At 40.0% G+C, this 24,355-nt stretch overlaps 1 protein-coding gene across 2 annotated transcripts; it reads left to right on the top strand.

Annotated features, from left to right (window-relative positions):
- On the top strand, nucleotides 1–20,714 carry coq7 (coenzyme Q7 homolog, ubiquinone (yeast)). Of its 2 annotated transcripts, none has more exons than XM_080463762.1 (6): nucleotides 1–142; nucleotides 16,064–16,239; nucleotides 17,929–18,043; nucleotides 18,185–18,324; nucleotides 18,512–18,580; nucleotides 20,447–20,714. In XM_080463762.1, exons 2-6 carry the CDS (start codon nucleotides 16,129–16,131, stop codon nucleotides 20,522–20,524), a joined length of 513 nt encoding a protein of 170 aa, XP_080319888.1. In that variant the 5' UTR covers nucleotides 1–142; nucleotides 16,064–16,128; the 3' UTR covers nucleotides 20,525–20,714. The 2 variants fall into 2 exon arrangements, with proteins under 2 accessions (XP_080319888.1, XP_080319887.1); XM_080463761.1 differs by lacking the exon at nucleotides 1–142 and adding an exon at nucleotides 15,631–15,822.
- Nucleotides 20,715–24,355: the final 3,641 nt, after the last annotated feature.

Below are 24,355 nucleotides of genomic sequence, written 5' to 3'. Positions count from 1 at the left end.
ACAGCAGTTGGCTTGCCATCATTTTCTCAACTACCCTGGAAGCCGAAGGTGTCTGAATGGGACCGTGCTGTGATTACTCTTCAGAGGACGACCACACCGGCTGACAGCCAGCCAGAGGAATGGCAGCGGTGGTGAAGGATTGGTATGATCACAAAAAAAGCAGCAATGCAAATCATTTCTGGTTATTTTGTTTTTATTGATCATGCTCACTAAAAAGATCCAAAACATTGTTTGACGTAGGCTATGACACACAGATTAATATTATTTTCCAAAATTCTGACATGTGGACAGTAGGTTTAAATCTGTCTGTCTGTTGAGACGAGGAACTTTCTCAGATTAAATTTAATTGAACTTTAATCACAGACATGCTAATCAACATGACCCAGTTAGAATAAGTGTGTATGCATCATGTGTTGGTCTGTATATATTAATTTGAATTAGTAATGTCAAAGTTGATTTAATAATATAAAATTGTTCAATACTGTGGAATATTTTCTGCTGTGGACTCTGCAGAAGGGCCAGATAATACACAAATCAAACAAAGTGTCGCAAAATGTTGGCGTGTAGACCACTCATGGCATCGGCATGTTAAATTTGCAGGAATGCTTCCGGCGATCTAAAAGAAAAGCAGTAATCACTCAGTCATCAACATTTACTTCATGAATAGAATAAAAACAAATGATGCACCAAAAGCGTGCACACTCTTTTTCAGTAATTTGCAGGGCCTATTTTTTGAAAGCAAATTTCAAGCCACAGGCACAGCGTTGTGCTTTATTTGTCAGCCAGTGGTGAATTCTGGTTGAGCTCGCCTTGGCTGTGCCTCGCAGCTGACCCAGCCACAGTCCAAACGGGTTTAAGCAGCCTCTAAACAAAGTGGAGACGCTGGCCGCGAGCCAGGCAGACACTGTGGGGTGGAAGTCGTGCGACTGCAGGCGAAGCTTCAGAGGTGCATGCTGTGTCAGCTCTGCTGATTTGTAAACAGGTAAATACCAAAAACTCCAACTGATATATATATAATCACGTTAAATTGTCCAAACTGAACGGGGAATGGATTTCACTTGTACATAAATAACACAGTTTACAGCTCAAGTGAGCCCAAAGGTCATCCAACACATCTATACATTCAGGCACACAATCCAACAAAGGCAATGACTGCTATGAAAGGTGGGAAAGGGGGGCATCAAACAGCCAACCTGGCTACTGGAAGATGACCTGCACTACCTGCGATGTCCCTTAAAACACCTTGTGTTCATCCATTATTCAATCTTTCCTTCCATCTATTCTAAAATCACTTGTACTGTTTAAAAGACCAAATTTTCATTGGTTAAAATCTCGAAACTGTCCATGCTTGATGCAATAAGATTGTTGTACACTGTTTGGTGTCTTTAAAATCTGAAAGAATTTGTACACAACTGCAAAATTATCAATTCTTGCTGACCTTTAGACAATGTCACACACTTGTGAGGAATTTTCTATTCAAATAATAAGGACTTGAAATGGATATACTCCTTGTATATTCAAACACGGCAAAATTTCTATTGGTATCAGTAAATAAACTGACTGTAAAGCTGAGACCTGAAATTAAATTGCACTGTCAACATCATACAACATGAGTTTAAGGTATTAAGCAGCTTTTTTTCTGCCAATGTCAGAAAATAAGGTTACAAAAAGGTATTTACTCAACATTAGTATATGTATATACAAGTAATGTTGCCAACAGCAAGTTGTTTAAAACTGTAACCTCTTTATGGAGGGTTTTTTGGAAGGTTTAAAAAGAGGATGTGAAAAACAAATGCTAGTGAAAAATACTGTGCTTCATATATACAGAATATTTGACTCTTCGGGTGTCTTTATCCTCTACAATATTTGATGAACAATTGCCTAGACTGAGGAATGTTCTATAAAAGAAAAGCCCATGCTCAGACTTTATTAGTAAAGTCAGTGGAGCTTAACTTGAACTGAAACGGGAAAGAAATTTCAACTGGAGAGTGTGAAATAAGATTTGTATCCATTCGTCCATCCATCCATGCATCCATCTATTATCCATCCATCATCCTTCTATTCTTCCATTTAAACATCCATCCATCCATCCATCCATCCATCCATCCATCCATCCATCCATTCATCCATCCATCCATCCATCCATCCATCATGCATCTATTCTTCCATCTATCCATCATCCATCTATTCTTCCATCCATCTATGCATCCTTCTATTCTTTCATTTAAACATCCATCCATCCATCCATCCATCCATCCATCCATCCATCCATCCATCCATCCATCCATCCATCCATCCATCCATCCATCCGTCCGTCCGTCCGTCCGTCCGTCCGTCCATCCATCCATCCATCCATCCGTCCGTCCGTCCGTCCGTCCGTCCATCCATCCATCCATCCATCCATCCATCCATCCATCCATCCATCCATCCATCCAGCCATCCATCCATCCATCCATCCATCCATCCTTAGGCCCGATGTGTCTGCTGTAGTGTCAGCAGAGACTCTGCAGGCTCGGTTAAAGCCGGCAGGCGCTCTGTGTAAACGCTGCTCAATTACTTTAACAATGCTTAATAGGATATAGTGGTTTCTCTCTAAATTCAAAACAGACCTGCTGCTTTCCGAAAATAGTAGTAAGCTGAAATCTATGGGACATTCCCCCGTCACTAGTTGCCCAATAACCTGAGTGACTGGCTCCCCCTCTAATAGAGCCCGGAGCCTGGCGCCCACTCGCTCTGGGCCCTGTGACGTACGGAGGCACCAGCTCATCACCAGTCACCGCACTGCAGTGGTAAGACGAGCATCAACAAAAACAGTTCCTCCGCTTTTCGCTTGAGTGTTGTGGACGGAGCGTCTCTAAAAATACCACTGAGAGAAATTGAGGGGGAGGCCAGGATTGTGGCTGTCGCCTTTATTAGGGAATCATCCGCCCCCTGTGTGCTGTAAAAACACAGCCTTTTTCAGAATGGAAAACAAATGGGATGAGTGCAGTGCGGTAAACTGATGAAGTGATGACCAGCAGGATTTTGTACTGCTATTATAATATCATCTTCCACCACAAAACATAGACGCTGCCACAGAGTTCGGCCACAACCTTTTTCTAATCTGATCCTCTCTTTTCTTTATTCGGGGTCTTTTGGAATGCTGCCAGCTGTTGAACGCTCATTTGGGTCTTTCACAACAACAGCAACAGAAATTGTAAACATGTGCTTGCTGCTCTCCTCTCTAATACAGTGCAGGTTATTTTTTTTCAGTGTACAGTAGATGAAAAACGTATGTCTATGCATTTGCACTTTAATCCCATTCAGCGCTGGGAAAATGAGCACATGTATGACGTGAATCCTGAACGTGTATTTCTACAGCAGCTTCATTCACCCAGCTTCCTACTGCGGGACCATTTGTTCTAGTGCGCACTCGTACATTGGAGACCTACAGTTTACACTCTGTAAATCAGAGAGTACAAGCATAACGGATTTCCGGAAGGCCATATATGATGCTGAGAGCCGGGACGGCGATGTAAAGTTTGCCACATCCTGGGGCGGCCAACAGGAAAAGCTGGTGAAATGACAGGTTTCATAAATGAAGGGCTGCTGGCCTTCACATCACAGCCTTTATTAGATGGATTGTTTCCCTAAACGCCTACATTTATCTGCCTCAGCCAGTTAGGGAAAGTGGCGACTGAAGCCTTTGATGCTTACTGCCAAACTCATCATTTTCCCAACTGAACTCTCATACTGAGGTCATCTCTGCCTCCCCACAATCCGTCTGTCTGTGCTATCGTTTTCCCTTCTTCTATCCCACTTGTCTGCAACCTGTGGCTCTTTGGCCAAAAAATAGGGAAAAAACTCTGCTAAAACAGCTTTGAATAAAAAAAAAAAATTATAATTTCATTTTTAAAGGGAAAAAATAGGGGGTAAAAACCCCACAAAACTACCTAAAAAAGAGCCAAAAATGGTGAAAATATGCAGCTAAAATGTCAAAATTGTATTAGAAACTTCATAATTGCAAGATAAAACACACTGTATGTTCATATATCATGACTATATATGAAACCTTAAGAGCTGTATAAGCCACATTCTAAAGGTTATATGTGTTTTGCGGCTCCAGTTAAATTTAATTTGGTGAAAAGGCTCTTTTGGCCCTAGAGGCTGCAGACACGTGTTCTGTCCCCTCACCCCGACCAGAACAGCAGTAATCCTCTGTGCCTGGTTCTGCAGGCTCTTCCTGTTACCAGCGAGTTTTTTCCTTTCCACCAGCTTATACTTGCGTTTTAAAGTGTTTAGAAAAGTCTGTGTTGTGTTTGGTGCTAGAGAAGTAAAATTGAATGGAATTGAATCCTCTTTATTTAAAGTAGTTGATTTGTCTGAGTTGCATCTAATGTCTGTTAAATCAGTTGTACTTTTGACTTTCAGGCTGGATTTTATCTTCTCTTTCAACGGGAAATGAGTGCGTCTCCTTTGGCGTCTCATCATAAATAGTAGTTATGACTCATTGACTGATTCATTCACAAATCTCTGGTTTGATGAGGACTGCCTGAACATGCGTTCGTTTCAAATTTCCCAGCAATTAAGAACAGATATAAACATTTTCTCTTATCCCGTCGGTGAACAGAAAACTACATGAGTGAAGGAGTAGTGCCAGACAGACGAGGGCCATTTAACTTGTACCAGACGAAGCTAAATACACTCTCCAGTGTCCTTGAAGACTCGCAGTTTGGAGTGTGATTTAACGAGATTCGTACGATGCACAAAATGACAAAGTAGTATAATTTTTTTTTTTAAAAATCACTTCTCTTGCCTTTTAATCTCATTCAGCATCAATAAAACAATGGTTTGGTGGCTTTTTTTTTTTTAGCAGACTTGGCAAACTTGAATTTGAAAATGAATCTCTGTTTTGGTGCTATTTTATTATATGAGACCTTTTCCAAAGGGATACCACCAAACCATAAAATGGTAGGCTGTTTAAAACAATGTTGCATAACCTTTATTTCTTTCTCAACCTAGTTTTATAACAATTTGGGATGACTAACTGCTGTTTTCCAGGAGAAATGCCATGCCCTAAAAGAATTTATACAGTCCAAGGCAAGCCAAATGATATTTGTATCAAGAGCACTCCTCAAAAGGCTGTAAATAAAACTAATGAGGCGGAGGTGTTACAACCCCAACGCCAAAGGCCATTTCAGGGCACTTTCCTCTTGCTTGCTGACTTTGCAGTTGGAGCTTCTCCCTCGGACTATAATTTAAAAAAAGGTTTATAAACAAAAGCAAATTTACATGTGGACGTCACACTGAAGACTATAATTTCCTTTTTGGACAGGCTGCGTCTCAGGTTCTCTAAAGGGCAGCGCGGCATTCGGTGAACAAACGACAAAGTATTGTGATTAGATTTCCGATAAATACAAACACTTACATCAACGATAACAATGTCTTTTTCTTCCAAATAACAGTGCTCTTTCGCTTTCCCCAGTTTTTTTCTTCTTTCTTTCCCCCCATCACACGCGACTCTGTAGTTCCAACCTGCCGCGTTTCAGAGACAGAGTGGGGTGTAACATTTTATTCTTGTTCCCCCTTCAGCCCTGTTTACATGACTACGCTTCAAGTTTTGCATTGACACAGCATTTTGAAAACATTGTTCGTTTGCGCGCAAACTGCCGGAAGGCTGAAAATGATGGATTTTTTCATGTTGGGCGACTCGTGTGTTCTTCCAGTCCATATTCTCCTGGGACTTGGTAGTTTCATAGTTGATTGTCTCCACAACAACAATCCAACTTGGTCGTCTGCCCATACGAGTGTTGGTGTTTGTTAGTGTTTATAACCTATTATTCTCTGCTCAAGTGTGGGGTTTCATTAGAAAATAACCAACAGCACCCACTAGTGGCCCAAACATACTTAATTTTCAGTGTTTCTGCTGTTTTGGTGTATTCCCTATTATAATGGGTATTTAGGGTATTTATGGGTATCTGCACCACTAATACACTTTTTTCTGACTGCAACATACTATGTTGGGTTGTGTTGCTCTAACGGAATCTCGTTGTATTTATAAGACAATGACAATGAAGCGATCGATTGATCGATTGATTGATCGATTGATTGATTGATTGATTGATTGATTGATTGATTGATTGATTGATTGATTGATAGATTGGTTGATTGGTTGAACTGACATTGTTTTCGAAATGTTGCCGTGTAAACGTGACGTGTTTCTGAAATGTAAACACAAAGACAATACGTTTTCACTTGAAACATTTGCGTGTAAAAGTGGCCCTCGTGTGTGTGTGTGTGTGTGTGTGTGTGTGTGTGTGTGTGTGTGTGTGTGTGTGTGTGTGTGTGTGTGTGTGTGTGTGTGTGTGTGTGTGTGTGTGTGTGTGTGTGTGTGTGAATGTAACTTAATAGTTTAAAGTAGTTTGACTACAATGCGCAGCATCAGTGAAGTTCATTTATCTTTTCTGTACTGCATCAGAATCAGTACTTTGACTCCGGAGCCTGGATTTTTTTGAGTTTCTATTCAGAAAGCTGGCCTCCAGCTGCAAATCTGGTTTAAAATCTACTTATGAATCAAACTGCATGATGGATTAGAAAAAAAAGAATGCACGTCACAAACGTAAGCTAAAACATCCAGGGTCATTGTTGTACATCTTTTGTACAACTTGCACCATTTGTTTTCTTTCACAGGTATTACTGCCACGTTACATCTCCTGTACAAACGTACTGTTTCAGGTTGTTCTTTTAATTTTCTTCCCCCAAAAAAAGCAACTTGATGTTTTTTGAGTTGAACATTAAATGATAATTGAAGGGAATGTTTGAAAGTCGTGTTAGAGATGTTTAAGAGCTCACATAATGAATCCCACTCAACTTTCCAGTACCGGTAATGTTATACTGTTTGACATGTTCCTATCCAACGTTCACTAGATCCCTTCTAAAGGAGGGTTCAATTCCTGTGCGATTGATGAAAGAAAACTGGATTTACTGGTGAATTTAGAATTACACAGAATCATGAGATATTTTTATATTTTGAAGCAGAATTTTCTTTCTTTTCTTGTTTTTTCTCAAACATTTAGCGATCTCCAGATAGATGTCAAACACATTTTAGTTCAGAGGCCACGTACAGCCCAGTTTCATCATGAGTGGGTCGAACTGGTGAAATAGTGCCAGAGTAACTTTAAAAATGTAAACGTTAAAGTATTTCCTCTGTTGTGGTGTATATGTTATAAAATTATCTATATTTTCACAAAACCAAATAATTAAAACTGAAAATGACTACAATCTCAACATAAAGCCAATTTCAATTAAATATTCTGGTGCAAAATATAATGAAATGTCTAAAATACTTCTCCTATAGCTGCATTATGCATGTTTTTACAAACTCACCCTGACAGCGGGGCTTTGAGACGAATGCCAGTTTGCTATCTTTCATGGCAGCATCACCGTCATGTCAGCTCGGGTCTCACAGTTGTGTTCAAAGCTCTTCAGATTTTAATTGTTTTTTAAATTAATCTTTTCTTTGATATTTTATGTGGTGGTTTGTCCGGCCAGATTGGAGCTTCTTGTGGGCCAGTTTTGGCCCAAAGTGCCTTGTGTTTGAAGTATGGTTTAAAATATCCTCATAATGATGCCTCAAATCATCGAGTTAAGCACGAGTTGTCTCCATGATGCATTGGAAAGAATCATGTCAGAGCAAATATCCTTCAGTCAAACTCATGGAAAAAGTGAAGAAATACTCCTGAATGTGTCAGCAGTTTAAATAAAGAAGCATCGCATGATAACTTGTATTTGTAGTTGACCTTTTTGAGCGTAAACATTTTTTTATAGATCTGAACCAGATCGAAATAAAGCTGTAGATGTGTTTTTGACCTGTCGAAAGAGGCTCCAAGTCACAAAGTATTTGTAATCTGTTACAGTACTTACAGTACAATACTTTTGTTTTAACTTTTCCTTATTTTTCAGCACAGAGAGCTGATCTTTTAAACCCTTCCCATAACTTCATTTTTCCTCTACAGACTATTTGTCAGAATTGTCATGAAACAATCAAAGCAGCGAGCAGTGACAGGCATCGACTTTAAGTCAAGTTACAACAATCATGGAGAAGTGTCAAGACTCCCTATTTATGTTGACAAAACAGCTGAAATACGATCGGTCACTGATTATTACTAAGCTGATGAATCCACGCTGATAATCTCATGATTACAAAACCAGTAGTTCTAACGTGTGAGGATTTGTCACACTGTCAGCTGTGTTAAGCTCTACGTGACCTTAACCTGGGTGACTTTAGGAGAAATCTGAATCATATCATCAAGACAACAAAAATGAAAAAAGAATCACATGAACGCTCTTCAGACTTCAGAAGTTCTCAAAAACCTCCTTGTTTCATAGTATTCATCTAAGTAGTTTTACATTGTTATGCATTGTTGCATGTGGTGTTCTATTCTTGGCAGCAACACGGAAAGGATTTCCCATGCTACCTTGTTAAATGACACTACACTCGCGTCCTCCTAAAAAAAAATCCTCGGTTTATTGTAATTTAACTTTATGAGTTTGATAGTTATACAGGTGTATTCTTCTACTTGGCAATCTGAACTTTCCCACTTCCTTAGTTGCTCATGAAAGCACCACGAGATGTTGTTTGCTGGTCCTGAGCAGAATCCACCCTGCACAGCGCCACGCACCAAATGACCCCACTTAAATAGAAGGGAAAGTGATGACATTCTATAAATGTAAAGCGTCACAATTCACTCTCCTTTTGAGAAAAGCTGGAGCACAGAGGCTTTATGGTTAAAGTCGTTGGGATGGGTCTGAATCCCGACAAAAAAAGGTCATCTGCTGTAAAAACTCACCACATCTATGGCCGTGGCTGCCGAACAGACACTTCTATTATTAATAATGTGTGAGTGTGGAGACACATGCTGTTGTCATTTATTCTTCAAATGGGGAAATAGCTCATTTCACTTGAAATTACACATGCCACACACGCACAACCTTTAGAAGTCTACCGCCACACAGAGTCGGGGGCCGAATGAGACAAGACCTATCATGTCTCCCCTCAGTGAGAGCAGACGTTGTTGACTCACTGAAAGTCTCGAGGCGCTTCGCCTGCGTCCCGCCACAGCTATGCAGTGTCTGACCAGAGCCTCGAAGCAAGGGTGTGCAGACTCACACACGTCCATGGGTGCATGCAAACATTACACAAACACGGTCAGACACGCCTGCATGCAGGTGCAGAGACACATCTAAGACAGTTTCACTGTTTCTCCAGCGCTGCGGTTTGCTCTTCAATCCAGTCATCGTTCACAACACACTCAAGAGCAAGAAAAACAAGCACCTTATTTTGGGCTTTCCCTTCATTTATTTATTGCCTGTGAATTCAAGGCCTGACTGGTTCATATTTGCACATACATCTGGAAGGCAGTGTTTATCCTTTGAGGATTAATGTTAGGCTTGTCTAACAATCCATATATTGGGGATGATCCAGTTTTGTTTTGTTTAGTTTTTTTACATTCTGATTACGTGGCTCTGAAGATTGGTCCTCCATTCCACTCGCCTGCCCTTGATTGTGCACATGGCAAATATACTTCCATCCCCATTCAGCAAAGAGCACACAACAATTGTGTTGTCATCATACGACCACAGATGGTGTGGTTTTGTGGAGAAACGATCTGAGGTGCTGACACTCAACAAAACAAAACCTCTCAGAGGTCTTCTCAAAAACCAAACTCAAGTCCAAACTCATCAAACAAGAAGCAGAGGAGTAAAAAAGAGAGGCGGGAATTACAGGACGGCACATACTGTACAGTTTACACACGGAGGGAGTTCAGTGACAACAAAGCACGGCTGGCAAAGATACAGCGCTGTGACGTGTTTGCCCCCGTCCCACTTTCTTATTTTTCTGCATGGTTGTCGCACTGAAATGTTTCATATCATCAAACAAATTTGTATATCAGTGAAAGACAACACAAGTAAACAGAAAATGCAGTTTTTAAATGAAGGTTCTTGGGTTTTTTTTTAATTAAGGGAGAAAAAAAAATGTAAACCTATATGGCCTGTAACAGCGATCCATAGCCTCTGGCAGTCTCTGCAGGTTGGAATCGCGTCTGTGAAAGAAACGTTTAGGGATGCAATGGATCCACACACCGGTGTCGTGTAAACGGACCCCTCAAAAGTGAAGAAAGTTCTGCGGATACACTCGTATTTGTTGTCGTGTAAATGGGGCTTTAATGATCTTTTTGCCCAGCAGTGGTTTTCCTCTTGGAACTCTGCCATGCAGGCCACTTTTTCCTCGTCTCTTTCTTATGGTGGAGTCATGAACACTGACCTTTACTGAGGAAAGTGATGCCTGCAGCTCTTCAGATGTTGTTGTTTCGTCTTTTGTCACCTCTTGGATGAGTCGTCGCTGCGCTCTTGGGGTAATTTTGGTCGGCCTGCCACTTCTGGGAAGGTTCACCACTGTTCTGTGTTTTCGCCATTTGTGGATAATGGCTCTCACTGTGGTTCGCTGGAGTCCCAAACATTTAGAAATGGCTTTCTAACCTTTTCCAGACTGATAGATCTCAATTACTTACTTTGTTGTAATTGGCAGTGGTGACCGGAGGAATTTGCAGGTTCAATTCCCACAGCCAGCAAATCACTGCTGTGGGTCCCTGAGCAAGACCCTAGACCCCCATTAGCTCCCTGGAGCGCCTTCACATGGCTGCTCCTCCGTATCCTAGAAATAGGATGGGTAAACGCAGATAAAGAAATTTCCCCAAGGGGATAAAAAAACAAAAAAAACTATGTTTTTCTTTGTTACGGCACCAAGTACACATTATGAAAATCTCTATTTTTTCCACAAAACCAACAATTTCTACTGAAAATGATTACAGTCTCAATATAAGGTCCATTTAAATGAAATCTTCTGACTTAAAATACAGTGAAATGTCAAAAAAACACACCTTTGAGCTGTTACATTATGCATGTTCTTACAAACTCACTCTGAGAGCACGACTTTGAGGCTAATGCTAGTTAGTGCTCTTTAATGGTAGCATCACCGACATCTCAGCTTGGGTTTCAGTGTTGTTTTGTGACCACTACTCCGAAGAAAAAATAAATAAAGACTTTTTTTCTCTGAACTGTTTCCAATTTTGATTGGCCAGACTGGAGCTTCTTGAGGGCCAGTTTTGTCCTATGAGCCTTATGTTTTACACCCCTCCTAGAGAACATGAACAAAACTATGAAATACTGAGAAAACTAAACTAAAGAAAACAATAATTTGTACTGCTCTGAGCAGTACATTCACACCTTGGGACACATTAGAGACGGCAATTCACCTTGCATGCATGTTTTTGGACTGTGAGAGGAAACTAGAGTACCAGGAAGAAACCCATGCACACATGGGGAGAACATGCAAACTCCACACAGAAGTGTCCCGGCCGGTATGTGAACCCATTACCTTCTTGCTGTGAGCTGAGATCGCTTACCACTGCAGCCCTCGCATTTCCTTATAGTACAAGATTATTTCGTAGTAGTAGATGTAAGGTGATTTAGTAGTCAGGACTGACAGTAATTTTTCTCCAGTCTAAAAGTTGTGTATTAAGTTAGATGGTGACTAAGAATTGACCCTGTCTGTCTGTCTGTCTGTCTGTCTGTCTGTCTGTCTGTCTGTCTGTCTGTATTTGCCCTGTGACTCTAAGTATGGAGTTATGATAATAGGATGGATGCAATATTAACGTTCTCAACCTGCTTTTGTCGCCCCCTGCAGGCCAAAAACAATTACTTCAGTAGGTTTACAAAAATGTGGTCAAAACCGAGCAGGAGGAGGTCGGAAGATCTTAACTTCAAACCCAAGTATGAGTCAAGTTCCACTTCAAAATGGCCATATTCTTCTTTTGACGAAATTATCAAAGTTACTTTTTTAGACTGTAAACAACTCCCACTCGAGCCACACAAAAAAACATCTGTTTCCAACTCAGTATTCCCCATGACGAGCACTCTGAACTTTATCTATACAGTTGGTTTGGTGTTCTTTTATGACAGAATGTGAGCTGGCAAAGCCAAGACATTATATAATAACACAAGATTAGCCTTATATGAAAATATGCTTGGGTGGTACACATTTCTTCAAGTTTGTGTTTATTTTGTCTCCCGAAGTGTAAAAGAGCATATGGACTTTTCGGAGAGCCTGAAAGCATGGACAGAGCCAACTCACATGCACCTATGTGCAGCCACACATATATACGTCGCCACCCACAGTCAGACAGACAGATAGGGAAACACATAACCGGCGTCTCACCACAAACACACAGAGACAAAACCGTCACACCCCGACATTCAGTGTCCCGGCCTTGTTTACTCATGACCATCACAGCTCTGCAGCCGTCAGCCTCTTCATTCCACGCATTCCTCCGTCCCAACTGTTTTATGTGTTTTGCAGAAAGATCACAGCCCACGGTGTAATTACTCTAGTACTTGTTGTAACTGAGAGTATCAAAGAGGGAATTAACACTGCTTTCGATTGCAGTTGTCCATTCATGGAGTTGACCTGTGACTAAACATAATGATGGTAGAAATACACGGAAATATACATTTAACCATTGTGTAGCGATGGAGAAAAACAGGTATATTTAAGTTTTACTTGCGTCAGAACATGTAAGACAAATTAGTGCTGTCAGATTGTGTAATCTGCATATTTGATCTGGCACAAGTTTTAAGTCTGATGTCCATCCTGACGTAAACCCCATCGTTCATCTGGATGTTGAACAGAAGCTCACAGAAACTGCACCTCTAGCTGCTTTTTATAAATTATATATCACACACACACACACACACACACACACACACACACACACACACACACACACACACACACACACACACACACACACACACATATATATATATATACACGCATGTGTGTGTGTACATGCAAATATATCTATATCTATATATAGATATAGATATATATATATATACACGCAAAACACATCTCCCGCAAAAAATATTTTTAAGAACGATCTCATACTCATACAAGTTTCAACTTTTCCCAATTTCATCGACTAATACTTCACAGCTTTTTCCTCTTGTCATCAAACATTCACTTCGACCCAACGAGGAACTTAAAAGACTTTATTTGACCACTTTGTCGAACCTCTGGAGCTCTATGGACGAATTATTGAAATGACTTCCTTCTTTGGTTCTCATCACAGTTTCTCCGGTCCACATAGTGTCCCGTTGATTCAGAGATATGGTGTGTGATTTAGGTGACTGCTTTGATTAACTCCTGTTAGTTTTCTCTGCTTGTTGTTCCTTCATTCTTTGTTATTTTTATTTCACTGTAATGTTTATTGATGCAAAGGATTTCTTATATGCCCCTCGGGCTTCTTTCCACTCCTGCACAGTTGAATTTGTTGTAATTCTGGATTATATGCTTATTTTGTGCAAATAAAGAAGAAAAAAAAGTGAGCAACTAGGACTTAAAGACCTTCTGATCACAAGCTGGCTCCTAACCTGGAGTTTCTTGAATTTTGAAGATTATTTTATTCATTTAGAGGTCATTAGGTCTATAGTAGCGTGGAATGTACTGAGCTGGACCTGCTCTATGTCAGGGATAGACAACTTAAAATATGAGGACCACAAAAATGTCACCATCTTGTGGCAAATGTATTCAGTTGTACATTATTTAAGGAACCACCAGTTGATATTTCGTTCAGATGTTATTATATAATTGAGCTCCTCTTTCCAACAGCAATTTGGACGTTTTCTTGCGGGTGACAAAGAAAGCAAGTAGAAGCCGCTGGGCTGCTGCTGCTTATGTGATCATTCGCATTAACCTCTCTTCACTCACACTCTCACAAACCAACATGTAATGTCCTCCCACACCACCGCAACCAGCTTCGGCTTCAGTGTTTGTCCGAGAACATTTAAACATATGGACAGACCTGGATGGGAGGGGGGGGCGTGGGGGATCAAATCACCAACCGCAGGATTGGACGACATCCCGCTATACCAACCGATCCACAGCCGCCCTCTCCTAAAAACACATCAACTTACATCACGCTGAGCTTCTATTTGAAGAAAAGGCCTGGGCATGATCTTTTAACACATGACAACGTGTCGTTAAACGGGAGCACAAGTGAAGGGCGTCTGAATAGACACATTAGTTCTGAGTCCAACACTGGCCACCGTATGTTTGTATTAAAATAAACACACACATGTACTTAAAAGTGTTTTATTTTTTATTTTTACAGAGCTCCATAATTATAAAGCAAAGATCCAGTTTGTCTGCTCGGCAATTTTAAATTAAATCACAATAGCTTCTTTATGTGATGCAGATCATTATCACTCCATTTTTCCTGAAATAACCTGCTTTCCCCTTAAATTGTACGGTCTTATTGTACTCTGTAATAGTAGGTGCCTTATATATAAATAATAACAGCAGTATAAGTTCTATATAAGTTCCTCCCAAATGTCAAAATTATTGCATGGTAGGTTTGCAGTGGGCCCTACATACCCTGTAATAAAAGAGATGTAACCCAGTAATGAAGGAATAAGGACATGTTCTTTGTACAGGTCCTTTTTCACGTGAGCTTCCCCAGTTCTTACATACATGTACTGGTACATACTGTACTGGCACAATGTCAGTATAGAGCGCTACACCACAACTTGTTGCAAGTTCATCACAGGGTCGAGAGAGAGAGAGAGAGAGAGAGAGCAAGAGAGAGATTCATATTCAGACTAATGGGCATTTTTTTATAGTGCACAGCACATCTTTTCTACATTGTACAGATCAGGAGAGATGAACTGACTGATTATTGACCCTCTGACCATGGTCAGCAAAACAGTTCAACACACTGTGACCCTGTGGAGGGGTTTAAGGTCCGCAGAATGAAAATATTGTGAGGTGAAATCCAGACTGAGCATTTCTGTGTGGATTTACATGATCTCTCTATGCATGGATATTCCCGTTTCCTCCAAAAGTGTCTCTTTGGGCATGTGTCTCTTTGTTTGCCCTGTGACAGTATTCTGTGACCCTGCGTCAGATAAAGCATAATTGAAGATGAATAAATAGATGAATGAATGCTGCCTCTATAGGAGTCACTTGTCACCACGGTGCTTAGCCACCATAGGGAGCAACTGAGGGAGCAACTCCTGATATTTAGTGTCTTGCTGAAGGGCATTTTGACAAGGCATGATGGGGGATCAAACTAATTCAACCTTAACAAATCCATTAAAAAGACTTGGGAAAAGCTCATACCATAGATTTAGAGTCTGAAAAAATCGCTCAGAATATTCCTTTGTTGACCTGGAGGTTTGCTGTGATGTAACAACTCTAACCATTTTGTCACAATATATTTATTTTTCGAGCTACCGGCTACCGTATTCAAAACTAAAATTGATCAAATATTTCAATTCTATTCTAGTCTAGTCTAGTCTTTAATTTAATGATTATGATAGATACCCTGTTTGTATCTATATTAAGATAAACGAGGGATTTAAAGTTATTAATAAACAAATATTGTTATCTGGTAAAATGTTCAGAAACCTTCAGGTCTGATTCCAAAGTAAAGAATTTTCAATAAATACCACAAATTTTAGTTTTTAATTGTAAAGTGTATCACGTTGGGGGGAGGAGGGGTGGGCGGGGCTGAGTTGTTGTTCAACGTGCTTACGTCACAAGTGTGCGACGCAGAACCTCCTGACGCTCAATGTCAGATGTGTCCACATTTTTCTACATTTTCCCTGATAACACGGGAATTAAAATCGCTGACCACTGACGCAGAGAGCTGCACACACAGCTTTACAGCGACTGGGCTCAGATGTTCAGTCCGGCCATGATTCGACAGTGTTTAAAAGGCAGAGGTAAGCCGGAGAGTTTGTCAGAAGAGGAACTGCTATGCTAAAATGCTAAAAACAGTTACCTAAGCCGAGCCTGAAGCGGACATGTAACATTAGATTTAGATAAAATCTACAACTGCATTTGTGTTTCAACACACTCCAGCTGAGGTGCGGTGGTTTCAAACTGATAAAATCATTTGCAGACAAAATGTCATTGATTTGTTGGATCTTTTTCTTCTTATTCTTTTGTTTTACTTTCCTGCAGTGTCTCTGCAGCCTGCTCGTGCTTACAGCGTGGTTCCGCCCCCGCGTGACGCCGAGGAGAGGGACATGCTGCACCAGATGCTGCGCGTGGACCACGCCGGTGAGTACGGTGCCAGCCGCATCTACGCCGGCCAGATGGCAGTGTTGGGCCGCTCCAGGACCGGACCTCTCATCCAGGTATGGATCTGAGCTCTGCTTTATGGGGAAAACCACAATCTGTTCAGGACAGTGGACACTTTTACACATTTCAGATTATATTATTGTGGTAAATGGATGTCAGCTATTTACTTTTTTTCTTTCTGTGTCAGCAGTCCCCAAAGCACTTTACATTGTTAGTCACATTCACACAAACACTCAATCCCAAATGGAGGCGGCTGCCATGGAAGGTGTTCAATCCATTAATTGCGAACAGTTTGGGGTTTGGTGTCTTGCTCAAGGACACTTCAACATGTGGACAGTTAGGGAAGCGAACAATTTTTCCTAATTTAGCTGCTTCGAACATACAAGATCCAGAACCAACATTCAAGAAAACAGGCTGAAGAAAACCTAAATATAGTGCATTGTACCTCACATATGGATTATTTGTAGTAAACATGTTTCAAGTCATCATTATTGCAGTATTTTCACACAAAAGTATGTCCTTTTCATTCTACTTAATAATTGCCTGAAATATATGCTCATTTAAATAGTTCTGAGCTTATTTAGATGTTGCTGATTATTTTATGTGATTACACTGACATCATTATGAGTGAAGCAATTAGGATATTTACGCTTTCGGGAGACATGCACATTGAGTGATTATTTTGTCATTTCATAGTACAGTGGTACCATTGCAGGAGGGGGGCGCGATATGAATGAATGAAAAAAAATGAATGCTTCGACACTGCAAGCACGGTGGACAGATGTTTGACTGGACTCCCACATAAACGCAAAGCAAAAACAGTTACAGTTAAAATAGTTACACTGCAAAGGCGGTTAAAAGAGGTTGTAGTTTATTGCAACCACCTCAAAAGGTTGAAGTGTGAAATACAAATGGAGTTTGAAAAACACAATGTGTGTGTCTGGTTGACCGTGGTGTGTGCGAGGGGGCGGGGGGGCGGGGGGGGGGGGGGGGTCAAAGTGACAGTTTTGTGAATTTCTGCAACAATCAACAGCATTTGTCATTACCTGCTGAGATCTTCAGATATTTTGGAAAGTCCTTTCCGAGAAGGGAGCTGAGCACACTTTAAACTCAGACACATTGGATGATCCTGTGTTCGGTAGTTCATTCAGCGATGGCCATAGTCCACGCGAGTCAGGTGAAGTAACAGCATGGAAAGCATCCCCATTTTTGTCCATGCGATTCAGAATGACTTGGGACAGTCGTGGATTGAGTTTCGTCTTGAATTTGCAGCTCGGCAGCATCAAGTTCAGTCGTCTGGCAGCCGCTGGAGACGACTGCCCAACAGCCCCATCTTCATTTTATCTTCTCCTTTGTGCCATTTTGTTTTCTCATGAATGGTTTTACTGTCACTCGTCCAAGGAATGTCCCTGTAACGGTCAGGCGTGGTTATTACTGTCTCCCTGTGACATACCTGTCTGGTCTGGGATTGAACTCCTTTGTATGGAGTTGGTATTCATTGCTCAATGACTTTTCCTTCTGAATGTTGCCTCTAGGTGACTTTGTCCCCATTTTGCTTTGCATTCAAAGCTCAGGACGATGAATACTCTGTCAGAAATACTTAGATTATGCCGTCTGTGTTTAGAATTTGCATGCATGAAGTGATTGTAGCTTTCCGAGTTGCTCCTTTGTCCGTTGAAAATGAGGAAAAATGTACTACCCCGTGTTCAACTGACTAACTTTTGCACATTCTTGTTTTTCTTTAGGAAATGTGGGACCAAGAAAAGAAACACCTCGAGAAATTTAAAGAAATTCTGTCAGAAAACCGGGTTCGGCCCACAGCGCTTTTACCTCTGTGGAACATCGCTGGCTTTGCACTAGGTGAGTGCAGCTCACGCACATGATGTAAGATTCTTCACCGAAAATAAGTGTCAATAGCTGAATTCAGTCTTTTAACCTCAAGCGTATATCGCAAGGTGTTCCGTTATTAAATTTGAACTCTGCGTTTGTCATTTTGCGCAGGAGCATCCACAGCTCTGCTGGGAAAAGAGGGGGCCATGGCCTGCACCGTGGCTGTCGAGGAGAGCATTTCAGAACATTACAACAGCCAGATAAGAGCTCTGATGGAGAAAGACCCCGAGAGATACACAGAACTGTTACAGGTGAGTCTTTAGAACGTCGGTAAATGGTGATATAACGTCCATGCTGAAGCGTGCCCCCTGGGATTTGTTCATTTCTTTTACTACATATAATAAAAAGCCATGATTCACAAGAAGATCTGACAGAAGATCAATGCAGTGAAATCTTAAAGTCGTACGTTAACTAAACTAAATGTCGATATTTTCTCAGATAATAAAGGAATTCAGAGATGATGAGATGGAGCATCACGACACAGGACTGGAGCATGACGCTGAAACAGTAAGTGTGTTTCTTAATGCCGTTTATACGCATCACATTTTATTTAACCGAGGTGAAAATATCACATCTCAAATAAAATTCTTTTTAAATGTGTATTACAAAAAAAAAATCTGTATACATTTCTGTGTTGCAATTATAGATTTTTTCTGCTTTAAAGTACTGAATTATCAATCTATTCACAGGTAAATACAATTTGATGAGAGCACAATGAAAAAAATACGTTTCATTGAATTTAGGTGGAACCACACACAAGTAGAGGACCCAAACAAACAAACAACAAAAAAAGTCACTTGTGTGAAACTTTCAGTTTGGTCACATGATCTGAAATAACCAGTAAAGGAGGATGTTGCTGCATAAAGACGACTTGTTCTCGCTCTGTGAAACTCACAGATACAACATGGCGGAGGTACCATCATGCTCTCCGGCTTCTTTTCTGCCTTTGGTGCTGGAAGTGGTACATATATTTGTGAGAGTAGAAATGGACAACTTGTTTACTTAATAGAGACAAAGTTCTGAAAGTACAAAAAGAAAATAGGTTTTTAACAACTAATCATGTAATGAAATATGAAAATATTATATAATCAGTAATAATCATTGTTATACTTTTACATAAATAATATAACAATGATCGATGCCGCCAAGTGAAAACTGAAACTTCCGCTGGATTTTGGGGTTTGTTTACACAACAACGATGGTCGGAGCCACTGAAAACGCAACTTTTAGAAAACGACTCCCAAGGTGGAACCTTTTAAAAAAAATACCTTTTCTGAAAAGCTGCTATTTCGCGTGGTAACTAGTTGTTCTGCACATGCTCAGTAAATGAACAATAAGAACAATATCTGCCTCCGGACTTGGCAATGGGACTTGGTAGTTTTATAGTTGATTGTCACTGTAATAACAATCCTACTTGGTCGTCTGTCGATACGAATGTCTGTGTACTCCCATTGTTAATGCTTAGAGCATATTGTTGTCTGCACGCGTGTGTGTGCGTGGTTTCATTGCAAAAACAAACAGCACCTACTAGTGGCTTAGCGTGCTGACTACATCGCTGTTTCCGTGAAAACAGACATCGTTTTCAAAACAATCCCGTGTGAATTAAATGAAAAACATAAAAATGAGGCATTATTATGTTAATGGATTAAACACGTTATTACACGTTTTGGCTTTATTAGGCCAAAACTATGACATTATAGGCAGGTATTGCGCGTCATCTTTATTCTTTATTTTGTAAAATAACCTTTCTGAATTTCATGTAAAACAGTGAATTCCTCTTAAAACTTTCTTTGGAAGGATTTTTATTCTTTAAACACAAATAGAAAGTGTTGCGTTCATCTCCAGTTGCTTTGATCGTTTCACTGTAACTCTGAATCGTCTTCATGACGGTGAAAACGAGGAATGAGCCCGTCTGGAGACTTAAACAGGGAGATTGTGTCAAATGCAGGAGTAAAACAAATAAGTACTCAAGTAAAATACAGAGAAGTACACCCTCTGTGAAAAGCAACTGGAATAAAGGCAAACAGTTTGGGTCTTTCACTGGATAAAAAGTTTGAGCTTCGCTCCAGTAGGAAATAATCTTGTTGAGAAGAAAGTGATATTCTAGTTTAAAGGAACCTGCAGTGAGTCTCGATCCTCAATCCAGCTGAAAATCTTTAAAAGAGGCTTCTGGCAGATTTAAAATAGCTTTAAAACGGCAGTGAAACCAGCAGATTTCTGTTTGTATCCTTTACTTTATTAATATTAAACTGAACATGATATGAAATATTATCATTTTAGCCACACACTAATTTACTAGAGGATTAATTTCTATTGGTGCTCGTTTCAAATATTGCAATCCCATGAACATCTCTTTTTCTCTCTGTCTTTCAGGTGCCTGGATACTGGCTACTGAAAAATGCAATACAGCTGGGCTGCAAAGCGGCCATCTATGTGTCTCAACGTGTTTAAATCGGTCCCGTGAACATTCAAATAGTTTTTGTAAATGGAATAATTTAAAGACGTGCTCTGCTCGTTTGGAGCCAAAGAACTGTGTCGTCGCACCTTTCCCAGGTGTAATGTTGCACACAGTCGTTTGAACTGAGACAATTTGGATCCAGCTTTTCTGTTTTATGGAATAAATGAATGACATGAATGCTGAGTGGTGATATTTTGTTTTGCAGTCAAGGTTTGAAAGATATAAGTGGAGGAATTGACAGATTCGATTTTTTAATAGCCATACAATAGACTTAAATCACATTACTTAAAATATTTTGATTTTCTGCACTTTGCTTCAGTAATTCTGTCGTTACAAACTGATTTCTGAGCTTCTTTTTTTTTCTGTAGTTGACCAGAGCATGCATGCCTACTACACACATGATAAGGACATTGATTCTGGCACACGCACAGCATCATACCCTTCAACAAACTCTCATGTTTCACATGTAATAGTTCATATATCAAGCTGAGCAATGACTTGTCATCCCGGCCTCACCGCTAAGCACCGTCACACAGCTGTTCTGGGGACGTTAGGTCACTGAGCAAGAAGGATGGAGCGAAGCTTTGCAGGGGCCCCTAATCTATAAGGCCTTTCATCGGGTTGAACAGGTTGAACAAAATGTCCATTCACCCTCCTGGTTAATATCAGTACGTCCTCGTTCTGACCCAAAGCCCTTTTACCTGCAACGCGGCCTTTTCGGGGAGGCGATATCGCAGTGATTTACAGCCTCATAGCACTTATATCCTTTGGTTTGTGCGTCTTTCATTGAACGGGAAAAGAAATATGTGTGAAGGAATACTGAATGGAAAGTGCCAGAAGAGCTCCATTCGTAGGTTTCTATTCAGTGCATGCGAAGAAGAAGCCCTGAATCAGTGTTTTGATCAGGTTAATGGAAAGACTTGTGTAACACGGGTCTTAAATCTCTTGTGGGTGTCCACCTACGACAGCAGCCTGCAACCTTCACAACCCAGAGAGTCGGTCTGGAAACGGACTCCCATCAAACAGAACTTCTTTTTAAATTTCTCTCCATAAATGAAACATTCATGTGTATATATATATATATATATAATTAATGAACTCCATTAGGGAGAAAAACAGTCTTAATAATAAAAATACACATTTTTTTATTATTTTGGGGGAGTATTTTGAATTTCAGGATTTTTAAGCTAAATTTATAGAGAATAAAGGAGACATGTTTGAAATATTTCTGTTTCCGTAATAAATCCATTAAACAGCTTTCAAAATAGATTCAGGAAAAAAATAAGTTTTGCAGCTGTAATAGAAAGTTTATCGAATGAATTAATGAAGGAAATTAGATTATTGGATATTGCAGAATATTAAATGAGTTTAACTTCTTCCTAACCCTTTTCAGACATACGTAAGTCTAGATAGATGTGTGTGTATTTTCATAAAATAAAGATGTATTTATATATATTGATTATTTACAAGGTGTTTTTATGTATATCTGTGTCTATGTGTATGTATGCATATGTGAATATGTGCGTCCAGTCTGCATATAGGTGTACATATTAAGATAACTTCATATTCATAATAGATATTTCTTTTTCTACGTATCTGTGTTTTGTATATGTTCTGACGTGTCTGGAATTGATTAATGATCATTTTGAAGAAATTAGTTCATTGGGCAAGACATTGAACACCAAATTACTCCTAATGGCCCCTTAGATTTACCATAAATGGATGAATGGGAGATGTTCTGAGATGATTAAAGTCAATATACAGACCTTCAAAACTATCAAGTGAGCTCCAATAAATGTAATATTTTTTCCAAACCCAAATTTGAACAAAGCTTTTCCCGCTGAATTGGCGATATTTCGCCCTTAAACCTGGAGAGATAAGTTAGGAGATCTATTTTGCAGAGCATGAGCTCAGTGTGCTTATTATAGCTGAGGTGGGTTTACATATCAGACCTGACCTCAAGGGTTAACGTGCCTTCATTTGGCCTCTATTTCCTTAAAATAGGGTACCGATCATCGTCCCAAGTAAAATCGGAAGTAAAAACAACCTCGTCTGTTTTGACGAGGGACACTATGAGTCTACGTTTAGAGCATCGTGGTATACACACCCTCTCTGTGGCCACCTGACACTCCATCCGCTAATTCTTTTACACATTTTTATTAGTGATTAGACCAAATGGTTGGATTTTGTAGGTGTTTGTTGTCATCTCTGTGGCTAAAATTAAAAAAAACAACAACATTTGCTTATATAATATACAGTTTGGGCATGAAAGTGTATGAAGCTCATTTTCACAGTCATCAGAGGTCAACTACTACAAAACAGCAACCTGAGACCACTTTGTAAATCAAAAGGTCGATCATTGTACGTTATCTCAGCCCCAGATTAATAGTGCTGACAGTTTTATAGCAAAGCGTTACTGTTTAAATAAAGCAGCAAAAGCACAGCTCCATCTGCGGCGCCATGTTAGGTGATGAAATTACCAGTAAATAAAAATCAGGAGTGAAGACTGGGTCACACCACTGGCCTTAATGGCCCTAAAATCCAAATACCACATCTAAAGTAGCAGCCTCTATGTAAAAAAATATGTTTTTGGTTTTTAATCTCTGTTTGTGTCTTTTAGACAAGCTTTAAATCCATTTTTGGTATTTTTTCGGCATCAGTGTGTGACTACGAGGAGTATTGTTTAGGTCCTCTTCTCAGAATCACTCACAAAGGAATCTGCTAAAACACAGACTGAAAAAAAAAAATAAGAATTTGAAGAGCGCAGTAAAACTTTACTAAACTGAGACTGTCTTGCTACCCGTGAATAATTGAGGCTGTAAATTCCGAGCGGCGGGAATAATACAAATCCCTACGTGTCATAAAATCTTTCGGATACAGATTGTCTTGCCTCTTGGCTTTCATATTTGCGGCCTGTCAGTGAGCGCACTTTTAGAGGTTTTACAGTAACTATTAACACGGCATAAGATCCATCTGGAGCACAGACAGAACCGGGAACCGAGCAGATATAGTTTCACTCAAGAATCACTCGAGCGCACCTTGAATCAAGACGGCCAGAATTAAAGGAATAGCTCACAACTGGCCTTGTGGGGTTTTTTTGTTTAGTTTTTTTCGTCAATTAATTTTAAACGCACACTGTTTGTTTCACTGTCCACTATCCAACATTCTTCATATTCAATGTTTGTGACATCTTGAGCTGTTTCCAATGTATTTCAAAGGAGCAACATGTGATTTGGGGATACACAGTGGTGCAGCACTCCTGCCTCACAGTGAGAGAATCCCAGGTTCCAGACCAGGTTGGCATTGTGTACCTGTGAGTGTGTCTAAGTCGCATTTCAGATTAATTGGTGTTTCTGAGTTCGCTGTGGGTGTGAATGAGTGTGTGTGTCCATCTTGTGATAGATTGGCTGCACACTAGTCCAGACACTCTGAATCAGATTATGTTTTACACATTTATTTAGTTTTTGTTAAGGGCTGCATGACAGGACTGATACCAGTCTGGCTGCTAACCACAAGTCTACAATCTGCAGTGTTTATATTGTTAGACTATTATAAAAACTCTGTAAGATCTTGGAGCAGGGGCGTCAAACACATTTTAGTTCAGAGGCCACATACAGTCCAATTTCATCTCGAGTGGGCTGGACTTGTAAAATAGTGCCATAATAACCTAAACATTTTTTTAAAACTTTAAAGTTTTTGTATTTGCAAGGAAATGTTAAAAACCTTCGCAAAACCAAACAATTGAGACCGAAAATGACAAGAATCTCAACATAAAACCAATTTTAATGAACCTTCTGGTGCACAATACAGTGAAATGTCCAACA

Source organism: Lipophrys pholis (genome assembly GCF_963383615.2).
Source record: "Lipophrys pholis genome assembly, chromosome: 5".
Lineage (NCBI taxonomy): Eukaryota > Metazoa > Chordata > Actinopteri > Blenniiformes > Blenniidae > Lipophrys > Lipophrys pholis.
This window is presented reverse-complemented; position numbering and strand designations above follow the sequence as displayed.